At 45.6% G+C, this 16,300-nt stretch overlaps 1 protein-coding gene across 3 annotated transcripts; it reads left to right on the top strand.

The window, feature by feature from the left end:
• Nucleotides 1–18: 18 nt before the first annotated feature.
• STARD6 (StAR related lipid transfer domain containing 6) lies at nucleotides 19–16,300 on the top strand. Of its 3 annotated transcripts, none has more exons than XM_084832924.1 (7): nucleotides 19–92; nucleotides 8,606–8,699; nucleotides 9,069–9,118; nucleotides 10,700–10,826; nucleotides 11,899–12,016; nucleotides 13,020–13,113; nucleotides 15,811–16,300. In XM_084832924.1, the coding sequence occupies exons 2-7, from the start codon at nucleotides 8,610–8,612 to the stop codon at nucleotides 15,965–15,967; spliced, it is 636 nt and encodes a 211-aa protein (XP_084689050.1). In that variant the 5' UTR covers nucleotides 19–92; nucleotides 8,606–8,609; the 3' UTR covers nucleotides 15,968–16,300. The 3 variants fall into 3 exon arrangements, with proteins under 3 accessions (XP_084689050.1, XP_084689051.1, XP_084689052.1); XM_084832925.1 differs by having other exon boundaries at nucleotides 10,700–10,834; nucleotides 11,919–12,016; nucleotides 15,811–16,294; XM_084832926.1 differs by lacking the exon at nucleotides 11,899–12,016 and having other exon boundaries at nucleotides 15,811–15,989.

Genomic DNA, 16,300 nt, shown 5'->3' with positions numbered 1-16,300 from the left:
ACATCGCCCCCCGCTGTTGAGATCAGGGAGTTACAACTAGGAGGAGGACGAACGCGACGAGGCTGGAAGGGATGCTCCGAGCCAGCATTCAGGTGAGGGTAGATGCCGCTGCATGTCGCGGCATCCTACTCCGTGGGGCAGCTAGGGCTAGGCCTTGGGGCCCAAGTCCAGGGGCTCCCGCAGCTCAGCCCCCCCCCAAATGACCACCCAGAGAGCAGCAGGCGATGAAAGCGTCAGGGTCGCAGAAGCCAACTCCGTTGCATTCCTGTACTCATCATGGGGTTAGGATTGGAGAGAGCCTAAAATGCAAAACTGCACGTGCTCAGAGTATTATTATTGTTATTATTATTTCAAAATCAGGGTTGGCAAACATTCCGACATAAAAGGAATGTAGAAGCAGTTGTAAAGCATGGAATGGCAGTTGGGGGAGAGGAGAAGAGAAATGTGAGCTGTGTGCTTCGCAGCTGAATACATACGGCCATAGAAAGGGGGTCCTAGTAAGACCATTAAGGCCAGCATCTAAAATGACCCAGCTGCACCACTGATCCCACTCCATCACAATTCTCCTTTGGGGTGGATAGAGCCATCTGTAAGGAAGGAGAGATGGAGTTTAGCAGGAGAAGGAACCTGTGTTAGACCAATGAGCTGCAGTCAACAATCTGTAATCTGCCCACTCTTGTCCCCAGGCCTGTGATTCTTTGATAATCTCAGTCACACAAAAAGCAAAGATTGCAGTGATGGCCATAAGAAGAATGCCAAAACCCGTATTAGTGTAATGCCACTATTGTTGTTGTTTATTCGGTCAGTCGCTTCCGACCCTTCGTGACTTCATGGACCAGCCCACGCCAGAGCTTCCTGTAGGCCGTCAACACCCCCAGTTCCCCCAAGGTTGAGTCCATCACCTCCAGAATATCATCCATCCATCTTGCCCTTGGTCGGCGCCTCTTCCTTTTGCCTTCCACTTTCCCTAGCATCAGCATCTTCTCCAGGGTGTCCTCATTATGTGGCCAAAGTCCTTCAGTTTTGCCTTTAATATCATTCCCTCAAGTGAGCAGTCTGGCTTTATTTCCTGGAGTATGGACTGGTTTGATCTTCTTGCAGTCCAAGGCACTCTCAGAACTTTCCTCCAGCACCACAGTTCAAAAGCATCTATCTTCCTTCGCTCAGCCTTCCTTATGGTCCAGCTCTCACAGCCATAGGTTACTACGGGGAATACCATTGCTTTCACTATGCGGACCTTTGTTGTCAGTGTGATGTCTCTGCTCTTCACTATTTTATCAAGATTTGTCATTTCTGTCCTCCCAAGAAGTAAACGTCTTCTGATTTCCTGGCTGCAGTCAGCATTGCAGTAATCTTTGCGCCTAGAAAGACAAAGTCTGTCACTGCCTCCACATTTTCTCTATTTGCCAGTTATCAATCAAGCTGGTTGCCATAATCTTGGTTTTCTTGAGGTTTAACTGCAACCCAGCTTTTGCACTTTCTTCTTTCACCTTCGTCATGAGGTTCCTCAGCTCCTCCTCGCTTTCAGCCATCAAAGTGGTATCATCTGCATATCAGAGATGGTTAATGTTTCTTCCAGCGATTTTAACTCCAGCCTTGGATTCATCAAGCCCAGCACGTCGCATGATGTGTTCTGCGTACAGGTTGAATAGGTAGGGTGAGAGTATACAACCCTGCCGTACTCCTTTCCCAATCTTAAACCAGTCCGTTGTTCCGTGGTCTGTTCTTACCGTTGCTACTTGGTCGTTATACAGATTCCTCAGGAGGCAGACAAGATGACTTGGTATCCCCATACCACCAAGAACTTGCCACAATTTGTGATGATCCACACAAAGGCTTTAGAATAGTCAATAAAACAGAAATAGATGTTTTTCTGAAACTCCCTGGCTTTCTCCATTATCCAGTGGATATTGGCAATTTGGTCTCTAGTTCCTCTGCCTTTTCTAAACCCAGCTTGTACATCTGGCAATTCTCGTTCCATGAATTGCTGGAGTCTACCTTGCAAGATCTTGAGCATTACCTTACTGGCATGTGAAATAAGTGCCACTGTTCGATAGTTTGAATATTCTTTGGTGCTTCCCTTTTTTGTTATGGGGATATAAGTTGATTTTTTCCAATCTGTTGGCCATTCTTGTGTTTTCCAAATTTGCTGGCATATGGCATGCATCACCTTGACGGCATCATCTTGCAAGATTTTAAACAGTTCACCTGGGATATTGTCATCTCCTGCTGCCTTGTTATTAGCAATGCTTCTTAAGGCCCATTCAACCTCACTCTTCAGGATGTCTGGCTCTAGTTCACTGACCACACCGTCAAATCTATCCCCGATGTTGTTATCCTTCCTCTACAGATCTTCCGTATATTCTTGCCACCTTTTCTTGATCTCTTCTGCTTCTGTTAGGTCCTTGCCATCTTTGTTTTTGATCATACCCATTTTTGCCTGGAATTTACCTCCGATGTTTCTAATTTTCTGGAAGAGGTCTCTTGTCCTTCCTATTCTGTTATCTTCTTCCGCTTCCGCGCATTGCTTGTTTAAAAATAATTCCTTATCTCTTCTGGCTAACCTCTGGAATTTTGCATTTAATTGGGCATATCTCCCCCTATCACTGTTGCCTTTTGCTTTCCTTCTTTCTTGGGTTGCTTCCAGTGCCTCAGCAGACAGCCATCTTGCCTTCTTGGTTTTCTTTTTCTTTGGGACGTTTTTGTTGCCGCCTCCTGAACAATGTTGCGAACTTCTGTCCATAGTTCTTCCGGGACCCTATCTACTAAATCTAGTCCCTTAAATCTATTCTTCACCTCGACTTCATATTCATGAGGAATATTAGTGAGCTCATATCTAACTGATCTGTGGGTCTTCCCTATTCTCTTTAGTCTGATTCTAAATGGTGCAATAAGAAGTTCATGATCTGAACTACAATCAGCTCCAGGTCTTGCTTTTACCAACTGCATAGATGTCCGCCACCTTTGGCTACAAAGGATGTAGTCAGTCTGATTTTGGTGTCGACCGTCTGGTGAAGTCCATGTATAAAGTCGTCTCTTAGGTTGTTGGAAGAGAGTGTTTGTTATGCACAGTGAGTTGTCTTGGCAACATTCTATCAGCCTATGTCCTGCTTCATTTTGTTCTCCCAGACCATGCTTGCCTGTAATTCCAGGTGTCGTTTGACTACCCACCTTAGCATTCCAGTCTCCTGTAATGAAAATAACATCTTTTTTTGGCGTACTATCCAGTAGATGCTGCAGATCCTCATAGAACTGATCTACTTCTGCTTCTTCAGCATGTATGGTTGGGGCGTATATTTGGATCACTGCGATGTTAAATGGCTTACCCTGAATTCGAATAGAGATCATGCTGTCATTTTTTGGATTGTATCCAAGCACTGCTTTAGCCACTTTATCATTAATTATGAAGGCTACTCCATTTCTTCTGTGCTCCTCTTGTCCACAGTAGTAGATCTGGTGGTCATCTGATGTGAAATGGCCCATTCCAGTCCATTTCAGTTCACTGACACCCAAAATGTCTATATTTAATCTTGACATCTCCCCAATAACCACATCCAATTTGCCCTGGCTCATAGATCTTACATTCCAGGTTCCTATGGTGTGTTGATCTTTAGAACATCGGATTTGTCGTTCACAACCAGCACCATCGGCTGCTAGCTGTCCTTTCGGCTTTGAGCTGCGTCACCACATCTGGGGCTAGTTGAACTTATCCTCTGTTCCTCCCCAGTAGCATTTTTACCATCTTCCGACCTGGGAGTCCCATCTTCCAATAGTATACCGACATACCTCTGGTTGTACTGATCCATTTAGTTTTCATGGCAAGAATACTGGGGTGGGTTGCCGTTTCCTTCCCCAGGGATCGTATTTAGTCTGACCTCTCTGCCATGACCTTCCCGTCTTGGGTGTCCCTTCACGGTTTAGCTCATGATGTCACTGAGGTGCTCCAGCACCACGACAAGGTAACGATCTCCTTTGCTGGAGAATGCCACTATTAGGCCAACCAAAAGATCACAAAAATGTGCAAGCTTTCCAGGTCTCCAGGTCTCTTCATCAGGCAAGCTTTAAAAAAAGCAGAGAGGGGGGTGTGTGTGTGTGTGTGTGTGTAGGCTGACTTGATGTTGAATGTCTACAGACCCCTTTCCCCCCATTCCATCTCAAGGCTGTGATCATGTAGTCAGCCTCCTTCCCCCGCCGATCTGCTTTTGCCTGGACTGGGAGCCCAGAGATCCGGGTTCTAGTCCCCACTCGGCCCTGGAAGCTCACTGGGTGACTTTGGGCCAGTCACAGACTCTCAGCCCAACCTACCTCACAGGGTTGTTGTTGTGAGGATAAAAGGGAGAGGAGGAGGATCATGTAAGCCGCCTTGGGTTCCTTGCAAGAGGAAAAACGGCCGGATATAAATGCAATAAATAAATAAATGAATGAATGAATGAATGAAGAGATCTGGAGATCTCAAAACCGTGTACATTTTGTCATCTTTTGGTTCGCCCAATAAAGGTATTACATTAATACGGATCTTGATAACTGCAAAGCTGAATTCCTACAACCAGAGAATGTCAGGGGTCAAGCTTCCCTGGAGGCCATGGTGTTTTGTCCTGGAAAACCCTTTCTCCAGTCTCTGACACTTAAAGACGCGCCGCTGTCTTCTCTGAGCTCCAGTCTGCAGCTGCTCAGTGCAGAAATAAATAAAATAAAATGGTTTGCACATCCTCAAGTGGGCTGCCCATGTCCCTCACACTGGAAACACATGTACAAATAAGAGCTCTGATCACCTCTGCACCCTAAAATAGCCTTCAGAGCACCCCCATTTCATATTATGCTGCTGTATATTGTTGCACAGTTGAAAGATCATGCTTGCACAACACTCTCTCCAGCAGGGTGTCGCCATCCCTCGTGCTGGAAACACACACTGGAACCTGAGATTGGAACAGCTACACACTCCCCAAATGGAGTGCACAGAGAGATCCTTTTACTCTGGTGGGGCCACCCAGGGCTCAGGGTTTTGTAATTTGCTTATGGAATTTATATCCCACTCTTCAGATAAAACACATTTGGAGCTGCTACCATAGCTAAAAGATTAAGGCTGCAATCCTATATACACTTACCTGAGAGTAAGTTCCATTTCATTGAGTGGGACATACAGTCAGGGCCAGAAATATTGGAACGAGGATAACTGTTTTGGCAGTTGGCCTCTGTACACCACCACACTGAAGTTGAAAGGAAACACACCCAGATGGGAGCAAAGTCAGGACTTTCAGCTGTAATTCAAGGGGTGTGACAAAAGTGGGGCACTAACCATTCAGGAAGTACAGCCAATGGCATACACACACACACCCATCGTTGGTGGCTCATAAGTAATGGAACGAATGGCTGACAAGCAGCTGCATGGCCAGGTGTGGCCTGTTTCCTGGGTGCCCCATGACCAATCAAGCAGATGAAAGGCCTGGAGGTGGTTCTGAGTGTTACATTTGCATTTGGAAGCTGTTCACTGGAACTCCCAACATGAGGCCCAAAGAGGTGTCCATGTGAGTGAAGGAGGCCATCACTAGGCTGAGGAAACAAAATAAACATCAGAGAGATAGCAAAAACAGTGGAAGTGGCCAACACAACAGTCTGGAACATCCTGGAAAAGAAGGAATTAACTGGCACGCTCAGCAACAGCAAAAGGCCTGGAAGACCACGGAAGACAACTAAAGTAGATGATCGCAGAATTCTGCTCATGGTGAAGAGGAACCCTTCCACAACATCTAGCCAGGTCAAGAATGCTCTTGTGGAGGTAGGCATGTCATTGTCAACATCTACAGTCAAGAGATGGCTTTATGAATGTAAATACAGTGGCTTCACAACAAGGTGCAAACCACTGGTAATGCTCAAGAACAGACAGGCCAGATTAGCCTTTGCCTTCAAACACCTAAAAAAGCCTGCCCAGTTCTGGAATAAGATTATCTGGACTGATGAAACCAAGATTAACTTGTACCAGAATGATGGGAAGAGAAAAGTATAGAGAAGGAAAGGAACAGCTCATGATCCAAAGCATACCACATCATCTGTCAAACATGGTGGAGGCAGTGTTATGGCATGGGCATGTATGGCTGCCAATGGAAACGGGTCACTGGTGTTTATGGATGACCTGATTGCTGATCAAAGCAGCAGGATGAATTCTGAAGTGTATAGGGCTATACTTTCTGCTCAAATTCAGCTGAATGCTGCCAAACTGATAAGACGCTGCTTCATATTGCAGATGGATAATGACCCAAAACATACAGCCAAAGCTACCCAAGAGTTTCTGAAGGCAAAGAAGTGGGATGTTCTTCAATAGCCAAGTCAGTCATCTGATCTCAACCCAAGAGAGCATGCTTTTCACTTACTGAAAACAAGACTGAAGGCAGAAAGACCCACAAACAAGCAGCAGCTGAAGGCAGCTGCAGTAAAGACCTGGCAAAGGATCTCGAGGGAGGAAACTCAGCATTTGGTCATGTCCATGGGTTCCAGACTTCAGGCAGTCATTGACTGCAAAGGATTTTCATCCAGGTATTAAAGGCGATCCTTAAGTTTGAAATGATGTTGGTTTGTTCCATTACTTATGAGCCACCAACGATGGGTGTGTGTGTATGCCACTGGCTGTACTTCCCGAATGGTTAGTGCCCCCCTTTTGTCACACCCCTTGAATTACAGTTGAAAGTCCTGACTTCACTCCCATCTGGGTGTGTTTCCTTTCAACTTCAATGTGGTGGCGTACAGAGGCCAAATGCCAAAACAGTTATCCTTGTTCCAATATTTCTGGCCCTGACTGTACCTTGGAGTAGACATGTCATAGAATAGTAGGGTTGGAAGGGGCCTACAAGGCCATCGAGTCCAACCCCCTGCTCAGTGCAGGAATCCAAGTCAGAGCATCCCTGACAGATGGCTGTCCAGCCTTGTCTTGAAGGCCTCCAGTGTGGGAGAGCCCACCACCTCCCTAGGTCATTGGTTCCATTGTCATATTGCTCTAACAGTCAGGAAGTTTTTCCTGATGTTCAGCCGGAATCTGGCTTCCTGTAACTTCAGCCCATTATTCTGTGTCCTGCGCTCTGGGATGATCGAGAAGAGATCCTGGCCTTCCTCTTTGTGACAACCTTGCAAGTACGTGAAGAGTGCTATCATATCTCCCCTCAGTCTTCTCTTCTCAAGGCTAAACATGCCCACTTCTTTCAGTATCTCCTCATAGGGCTTTGTTTCCAGTCCCCTGATCATCTTTGTTGCCCTCCTCTGAACCCTCTCCAGTTTGTGTGGGATTGTGCTGTAAGGCTACAATCCTATGCACACTTACTTGGAAGTAAACTACACTGATCCTCAACGGATTTTCTTCTGAGTAAGCATACATAGAATTGTACTGTAAAACAACAACAAATACATGGAAAACAGCATAAAGCAGCAGAAGCAGAAAATATCACAGAGGCCAGGTTAAACTATGTGTAACAAATTCTTTTCTCTAAAAGGCCTTGAAAAATAAAAAAAGGGCTGCCTAATGCAGAAAGGACATCAGGCTTAGTGCCAAGAAAGCTTCTGTGGGGAGAGTGTTCCAGAGAGTTCTAGAGTCAGGGAGACACAACTGAAAGGACCCTGTTCCATTTGAAGGAAGGGGAACCTGAAGAATGGCCTCAAAAAGGACCTTAGTGGCTGGGAAGTTCTGTGTGGGAAGAAGGTTGTGCCAGAAATCAGATTTTACTTTCACTCAATTCAGCAATATTTCCAAGTGCGTGGCTTTTGAATAGCTGTGCACCCCAAATAGCCTTTTGACAGCAAATGTTGTACACAAGTGGGTCATAGGAGTTATTGATTGATTTGATTTGTATCTTGCCTTTCTGCCAAGAAAATGGCACTCAAGGTGTCTTACAATCATAGATAAATAAAACGTGATTAAAACAATAAGACAAATACATTGAACACACAACAATAACAGGATAAAAACAGCACCCAACCCACAATTAAAAACAATAAAAACACAATAAAAACAGCACCCAACCCACAATTAAAAACACAATAAAAACAGTGCCCAACTCAACAGACCCTCATGCATTCCAAAGGCCTGCTTGAATAAAAAGGTGTTTGCCTGCCGGTTGAAGGGCAGCAGAGAAAGAGGCAACTTAGCTTCTCTAGGGAGCGAGTTCCACAGCCTGGGAGTGGCAGCTGAGAAGGCTGGGATCCTCAGTAGGGATCAATGGTGCAGGGCAAATTGGGAGTGGAGCAAGAACTGTTTTGTGGTGCTGAGCTTCCCCACAGGAGTGAATGGAAACCATTCACTTACACTGAAAAAGTAAAGAGTGACGACATTTGGATGGAGGCAAAACTTGCTCCCTGCCTCTGATGGCACCAGTTTTTGAAAATCAAGCGTGATCTTGTCTGCATAGGCCCCATCCTGGGTTCTATTTCTTAAGTCTCCCTAAAGTGTGACAGAATGTTAGGAGAGTGGGATGCAATGTTAGGAGTTAGATTTTAGCATTTCTTACACTGACACACTCCATGCAATCAAGATGCTTTGTGCAATGAAGAAAAGATGGCGTTTTCTCACCTTCTGTTTGTGATGTGCCATAGTTATCTACGCATCGCTCTGATGTCTTTACAGATAGATGGACTATAAGAAAATCGCAGAAGACGTCTCCACAAAAGTTCTTGCATATGTCGAAGATAAAACAGATTGGAAAGTGCTAAAACATACAGTAAGAACATTGCATCTTGTCTAAACTATTTTTCACTTGGAAATAAGACCAAAAAATTTACTAGCCCGTGCCAAGTTTCGGTAGTCCTCCTGGCCACGTATGTCTGTATTGGTTAACTGTGGCTTAAAAGAAGTAGGAGGACCGAATTCTTATTCTTACTAGCAATGAGGAGAGTGAGCCTGATTTAGGTGTCACTTACCTGAGAGTAACTCCCATTAAACTCAATGGGGCTTACTTCTGAGTAACTTGTATAGGATTGCACTGATAGAAGTAAAGTAACAAGTTGTTTTTTTAACAATAAAAAGGTATTGATATTTTAGAAGCAGAGGCATTTCATTCTTGTTTCCTTTCCTTTATTGTCATCCTGAGAAATATATTTCAGTGTCATCAAAGCCTTCAACATGCTTCCCTGGAACCCTGTAAGTACATACATTTTTGCTTTCTTCTATGCCCTCTTGCTGAAACGCAGCATCAAAAACCCATGAGGAGTGTCTTCTCCATTCCGAGACCTGTTAATGATGATGGCTGTATTCCAGCCTTCCTCAGCCTGGTGCCCTCCGGATGTGTTGGACTACACCTCCCATCATCCCACAGGCAGCATAGCATAGCTGCCATATTCCTATTGCAGACTAAACGGGATTAAAAGTCACTCCCTCATCCCAGGAAGCCCAGAGCTAACACGATGACAGTCGATTGACCCATCAAACATTCCATGAAGCTAAGAATGACGCAATGTAGGTGGAAGTTTGCCTTTTTAAAAATTTCTTGATGGTGTCCTTTGTTAGTGAGGGCAGGAATAAGGGCTGCTTGCAGCTGAGCCCTGCAGCATGTGAGAACAAACCTAATAACACAGAAAAGCGTTGCCAATAGCCATGAATGGGACCTTATTTTGTCATGTAAATGCAGGCATGGGCTACTGATCTTGTATTGGGACTTCAGCAGGGGGCAATGGATTAAAGACCCCCCACTGTCTGTGCTAAGGTCCAGATAAGTTATGAAAAATAGACAAACCCAGAATTACAAAGTTAAGGTCCCATGTAGTGTGGCCTTGACACAGCCTTCCAGATGTGTTGGATGACAACTCCCATCATCCCATTGGCAGCTGGGGAGGATAGGAGGTGTAATCCAAAACATCCACAGGACACCAGTTCGAGAAAGGCTGCCCTAGGATGTCTACTGTGCCCCTGCTCTTGGATGGGGCAGGAACAAAATGCTGAGTATTGCTTTAAGTGCCCAGGTGAAGACTGTAAACGTGTTGGGTTTAATAAACCAGAAGTTAGTAAATGCAGGGTGCAATCCTGTGCCAGTGTAGTGTAGTGGTGAGAGTGACGGACTGGGAGCCGGGAGATCCGGGTTCTAGTCCCCACTTGGCCATGGAAGCTTACTGGGTGACTTTGGGCCAGTCACAGACTCTCAGCCCAACCTACCTCACAGGGTTGTTGTTGTGAGGATACAATGGTGAGGAGGAGGATAATGTAAGCCGCCTTGAGTTCCTTGCAAGAGGGAGAAAGGCGGGGTATAAATGCAATAAATAAATAAATAAATAAATAATCCTATGGCCATTAGTCAGCAGCTACACAGGGACCCCCCCCCCCCGCTGCCTATAAGGCAGAGCAGATTGGCCCGCACTCGTAAGAGCAGCACGAAGCAGTGAAAACGGGGCGTTCCTGGGGGCGGGGCGGGGAGGCTGGAAGTGCCTTTCCGACGCTTCCTATGTGTCATCCAGCCTCCGCCTCCCCCCCCCCCCCGCTTCCCACGAAATTGGCTGTCTAGCTGCAAATGCAGGGCGGCTGAAGTGCGGAGGGATAGGCCTCTGAGTTTGGAGGTGGACAGGCTTGCGTCCTTAATATTCTCTCTCTGCATTAATGCTGTCCCTTCTTTTCTTTTTTTCTGCAATCTGGAATTTTGCCACTTCGGTCTTCCGCCTCATTCTCCTACATTTCTAGACCAGACCTCAGTTCAAGATATAAACTAAATAACGTGGGAATATTTGTTTCTAGGTATCGTGCTGAAGCGCTAATGGAAATACCGGCTGATAAACTCTTTCCTTTCATTTACCTTCCCGAGTACCGCAGCAAGTGGGACAAGGCAGTACAGTCATACAAACTTGTAGAAAGAATTGACCAGGTGATTCAGTAAGTTAATGTATAGCTTCCTTCCAAACACTGGAGTTTTGGTTTTTCTCAGCTTAGACTTTGGGCTTCTAGTGGAGCTGAAATGGGGGACAAAGTTTTGATGCTTTTGATTGCTGTATAGAAGTGAGGATTTTGACAGGGATGGTTTCCTATATCATCTTAGCCTTCTCCAAACTGGCATCCTCAAGATGCGTTGGACTACAGCTCCCATAATCCATACCTCCCACCCAACCCCTGCTGGCTGTTTAACAAAAATCAGCGACATATCCTAAAGCTCTGTAACACACATCACAATTAATTAGGCTCCAACAGAGAGCCCTTTTAGAGAATAACACTGGAAGCTCTCAGCTAAAGGAAACTCCATGTGCAGAGGCAGTATATGTCTGGCCAGAATGGCATGTTTCATGAAACAATGTTTTGAAACATCAAGCAGTGTTTCTCTTGGCCAAACAGCATTGGAGAGTGGGTGATTAGAAGCAGCTGACAGGAGATAGGCAATTCTTTCTAAACTCCTCCTCTGCCACCACCAATGGGGCCCATACCTTAGTGGAAGAGCATATTCCATTAGAGGTAGAGGCAGGTTCCATCCCTCTCAATTCCATTTCTTTATTCAGTTGCTGCAAAATGGCATTTTTATTTCCACCCTTCCATGACAGCAATAATGGGGGACATGTAGCCCTCCAGAGGTTGTTGGACCATAACTCCTATCAGCCCTAGACTCTGCGGTCTGCCAGTGGGGAGGGATGATGGAAGTTGCAGTCTAACATCTGGAGGACCACACGTTCCCTGCACTACATCAATGAAATTCTGTACTGAACTTTAAGCCCCCATCCTTGGGAACATATGCATCAATTAAAAAAAAAATTAGCCTTGTTTTGCAATCCAATATCTGATAAGGTCATTTTGCTGATGATGTCTAACATCAGAATCTTAAACTGTTTTTTCTTTTAAGCATGTTCCACTGCTGGAGGCCAGAATGTTTAGGTCTGACACCCTAACTCTTTTGATTTGTTGTAGAGCACTTTCACTTATGGTTTAATATTTTTTTTATTATTAAATTATAGGACACTTTCATTTTCCACAGTATTACACACAGTTATGGCTTTGGGCTGATTTCGCCAAGAGATTTTGTCTACGTAGTGCACATTAAAAAATATGGTGGAAATTTAATGATGACAAACTGTAAGTAATCATTATTCATTGGGAAGGGGTTAATGAATGGTGTGTGTGTGTGTGTGTGTGTGTGTGTGTGTGTGTGCATGAGATATACATTATGAATGAAATATCTGGTAATTCCCCTCAATGGAATGCTCCAATGGGATAATCTCCACGTAAGCTGTGTTGAGCTCTCTGGAAGAATTGTATGATAGAACTGTAAGGGTGCAATTCTGTTGAGCCCCCGATGATCTGAAGCCCCCAAACTCTGAGGCTTCTGATCATCCAATGCAGGGTGGGAGGAGCAGCAGAGGTGATCTTCGCCACCCTGTATTTTTTGTTAGATGGGCTTTTTTGCCCATCTAGTGGTGTATCCTGGCCTCTCTGGCCTCCTCTGCTCCCACCCACCAAAATGCCTGCTTTCCCCCCCCTCCGAGGTCACTTTTCTGAGCTTGGAGGGCAGCCAGCAGGGTTCTTTCCATATCACCTGCGGGTGGGTCAGTGGGGCTGTATCTCTACCGCCCCCTTCCAAGGTCAGCACTGACTCTGACTTCGGAGGGGGAAATCCCCAGTATCCTGTAGCTCCTCAGACAATGTCTAGGGGCCATGGGATTGCTCACTAAGAAAGAATAGTCCAGAAGACAAGCAGTTCAGCCTCCATCAGCCCCCCAAAGATCACTTTTTATTTACCTGTGGCGGTCAGGACAGTGTATGTTCCTCTTTTTACCTTAGCAACAAACCTGCAAGGTAAATTAGACAGAAAGATAGTGACTCACCCAAAGTCACCTAGTGAACTTCATGGCTGAGCAGGAATTTAAACCCGGGTCTTTCTGGTCCACGTTCACTACTATAGCAGCCATCCCCCAACCTGGCCCCCTCCCAGTATATGTTGGACTACAACAGCTATCATCCCCAGGCAGCATGGTTATATATTGTTCTGAGAAATCATTGCTTTGTTATTTGAACTGTGTTCAGGTCAACGCGTCTTCCTGTTTGAATAGATTTTGCATTGTTTTGTTTTGCCCCTTAGCTATCAGTGTGGATCACCCAAACTGTCCTCCATCTCCAGCTTATGTACGTGGTAGCAGCTTCCCTTCTGGTTACGCCTGTTCTCCCCATCCAGAGTAAGTGTTTCTATTGCTTGTATTGCAGAACATGATTTAATACCCACGGTCTTTTCCAACCTGGAAGCCAGATGAGTTCTTTATAACTTGGTTAGGTTACTTCACATGTTAATGCCAAACAATGGTTTGGTATTACATGAAGGAGCCCTGTGGTCGCACGCTTCCTGCCGCCCTTTCTTTTCATGCTCAGCTTTAATGAATTACTTCTGCTTTCATGGAAATTGTAGTTTGTCATTACATCCAAACTGGCAAAACCATGGTTTGTGCGAACTCTGCAAGCCAGGATTAAGCTGAGATTTGCAATCCTAGGGTGCTTCCAGGTGGAGTGCTCCTGGCCCTACCAGTCAAAAGGCATTGACCTGGTTTCCATGATTACCGCAGCCCATCATGTCTTATTTAAGCCACGATGAGCCGTGGTGCCCACAGGTGCCAAATTGCCTATTCAAGCCCCAGCCGCGGCTTGTTGTGTTGTCCGAACCCGGGTGGCAGGGGTTGTTTGAGGACTGAGGTCTGTTGTAGGGTTATTTGAGGGTTGCTTAACCCTCAAACAACCCTTGCTACCTGGGTTTGGATGACACAACAAACTATGGTAACCTCCCACTGGGGGTTGAATATTCAAAATGTTCACTCACATCCACCACAACTCACCGTGGCTTAAATAAGCCATGTTGGGCTGCGGTGATCATGCAAACTGGCCCATTGCGTAGCTATTCCATTTTGTTTTTCATAATGTTTTTTTCTGAGGAAAGAAAGAAAATGAAAGAAGTAGTGGGAAAAGAAAGAAAGGCTACAAGTGGAAGCTGACGACATCTGGACCCTCTGTACAGGAGGAAGGGCGTTTGCCTGCCAAAAGCCTCATCTGGAAGCACCCTTTAAGTTTGCCAGTTTGGATGTAACGGCAAACTATAGTATCTATGAACCGTAATGAAAGATTGATTAAACACACACATACACACACAAAATGGGATCCCCAAATGGCACCCACTGCAAAGGTTATAATAAAGGTGTTCTGAGTTGTGATAGGTTTATTTTTTCCAGTACATCACAGCCCACATCAAAACAGCTGACATTAAAAAAAGGAAAAAAAAAGATAGAATAGCACTAAAAGTATCTACTCCTGTGAAGATCGTGTTCTTCTCTTTGTATGAAAAAAGTCAGACATACTGTGGTCTGAGGGAAAAAAAGGATGGGGGTGAATACAGGATGAGAATAATTGGATGACAGCATCGTGTGGATGCCCCAAAAGGAGTGAAAGAAGTATGGTGATTTCACACTAAACCCATAGTGTGGAAGCATTCCCATTGTCAGCAGTCCTCTAAATAGCTTACTGTTCAGATAATGCAAATCATACTTTGGAGGGGGGATTTTTGGTGAGTAAATGGCATGGATGAAAAGGCTTAATCCTGCAGGACACGGAAGAATGGGCTCAAGTGACAGGAAGCCAGATTCCGGCTGAACATCAGGAAAAACATCCTGACTGTTGGAGCAATACGACAATGGAAGCAACGACCTAGGGAGGTGGTGGGCTCTCCCACACTGGAGGCATTCAGGATGAAGCTGGACAGCCATCTGCCAGGGATGCTTTGACTTGGATTCCTGCACTGAGCAGGGGGTTGGACTCGACGGTCTTATAGGCCCCTTCCAACCCTACTATTCTGTGATTCTATGATCCTCCCCCCATGCACCATGGTTTTAATCTGGATTGGGCCCCAGCTTGAAGCTGCTTTTGCTAAGGAAGTAAGAGTGCCCACTTGTATGCACACTTTTAATATGGATTTTGGCCCTTCAGTCTGGGAAAGTTGGCACATTTAAACTAGGAGTGTTGAACTTCAGGCTTGTGGGCTAAATCCTGCCCACCTGGCATCCCACTGTAGCCTTCTGGGGTTCCCTAGATGGTCATGTCCCTTTTCCCTGGCAGCCAATTATTTGGTGGTTTCCTGGCTTTTGTGCAGTTTTTTCCCATTCTAAAAGGTTGAAATGCCTCTCCTAAGGCTTAGTTACTGGCAGTAAAAGGGTTAAGCTAAAATATGCTGGTTATTTCCAGCCCCACCCCTTTTGCCTTTAGCCCCGCCCACTGCTGGAATGCATCTCCTGAGAGCTTCTCCAAAATTGCATCCAGCCCTTGGGCTGAAAGAGCTTTGACACCAGGGCCAGTGTCAAGGGTAGGTGTGGTTGGGCACATGCTGAGGGCCCACACCTCAGTAGGGGCCCACTCGCTACTCCTCTTCACCACTGCGACCTGCTTGTTTACCTAACTCTTGCTCTGGCCCAGGCAATGGTGGTGGTGAGAAGGAGCAGCAGCAGATACCACTACCTAGTTTCTCACCAGATCTCTCTGCTTGTGAAGCAAGCAAGTGGTAGCAATGATGAGAAAGAGGATGAGGAGCAATAACCCCTGGTGACAATGGCAGCGAGATGGTAGACTCATTGAAAACCTGGAGTTGGCACTGTTTGTCACCACTAGTCTGAACAAAACACAGCATGGGATGTTCCAGCACGGCTTCTGTTCGAACTATGTACATAACAAACACCAGAGGAATGGGACCTTTTTTCTCCCTTTCTTCAGTCAGCCCCATTTCATGGGCACCATGTTGAAAAACACAATTTGACAGTATCGTATTTGATTGAAAGGAATACTGTGTGCGCTCTTGGAACCCTTAATGATTAACTCCCCCACACACAATTCCTCTCTTTCAGGAATCCAGAGCACTCCATACTTGTGGCGATCCTCCAGGTGGACTTAGGAGGAATGTTAATGCCTTCATTGATAGATTCAGTTATGCCTATGACCCTCATAAACTTAGTCACCGACTGCAAAGCTGGATATAAGTCACTAAAGAGAAATACCCTATAAAAGCTTACCAAAGAGTGAAAGGAAGGTTGCTTGCACTATGCAGTTGTCACTGAAGTTTAGCTTAATGTAGAGCATGGGTGGAGAGCCTCAGGCTCACGGGGCCAAATCCAGGCCTCTCTGGTTCCCCCAAAGGCCTTCCCCCCAACAGATGGGTGGTTTTCTGGCTGTTGTGCAGTCCCCCCTAAAATTTAATTTGGCCCTCAAGCTGGGAGAGGTTCAACACCCCTGATGTAAAGGGTCAAAGTCAGACTTTGACAGTCAGTGGGATTAGCATGAAATATACACGTTGCCATGTTGGATCAAACCTAGGGATATACAGATTTCATTAGATCC

Source organism: Heloderma suspectum, chromosome 2 (assembly GCF_057233095.1).
Source record: "Heloderma suspectum isolate Gila_16-S chromosome 2, 16-S_ref, whole genome shotgun sequence".
Taxonomy (NCBI): Eukaryota; Metazoa; Chordata; class Lepidosauria; order Squamata; family Helodermatidae; genus Heloderma; species Heloderma suspectum.
This window is presented reverse-complemented; position numbering and strand designations above follow the sequence as displayed.

Coding starts and splice junctions, on each gene's coding strand:
- STARD6 (XM_084832924.1), top strand. CDS start 8,610: ATGGACTATAAGAAAATCGCAGAAGACGTCTCCACAAAAGTTCTTGCA. Junction 9,119..10,699: donor ACATGCTTCCCTGGAACCCT/GTAAGTACATAC, acceptor ATTTGTTTCTAG/GTATCGTGCTGAAGCGCTAA. Junction 13,114..15,810: donor GCCTGTTCTCCCCATCCAGA/GTAAGTGTTTCT, acceptor CCTCTCTTTCAG/GAATCCAGAGCACTCCATAC.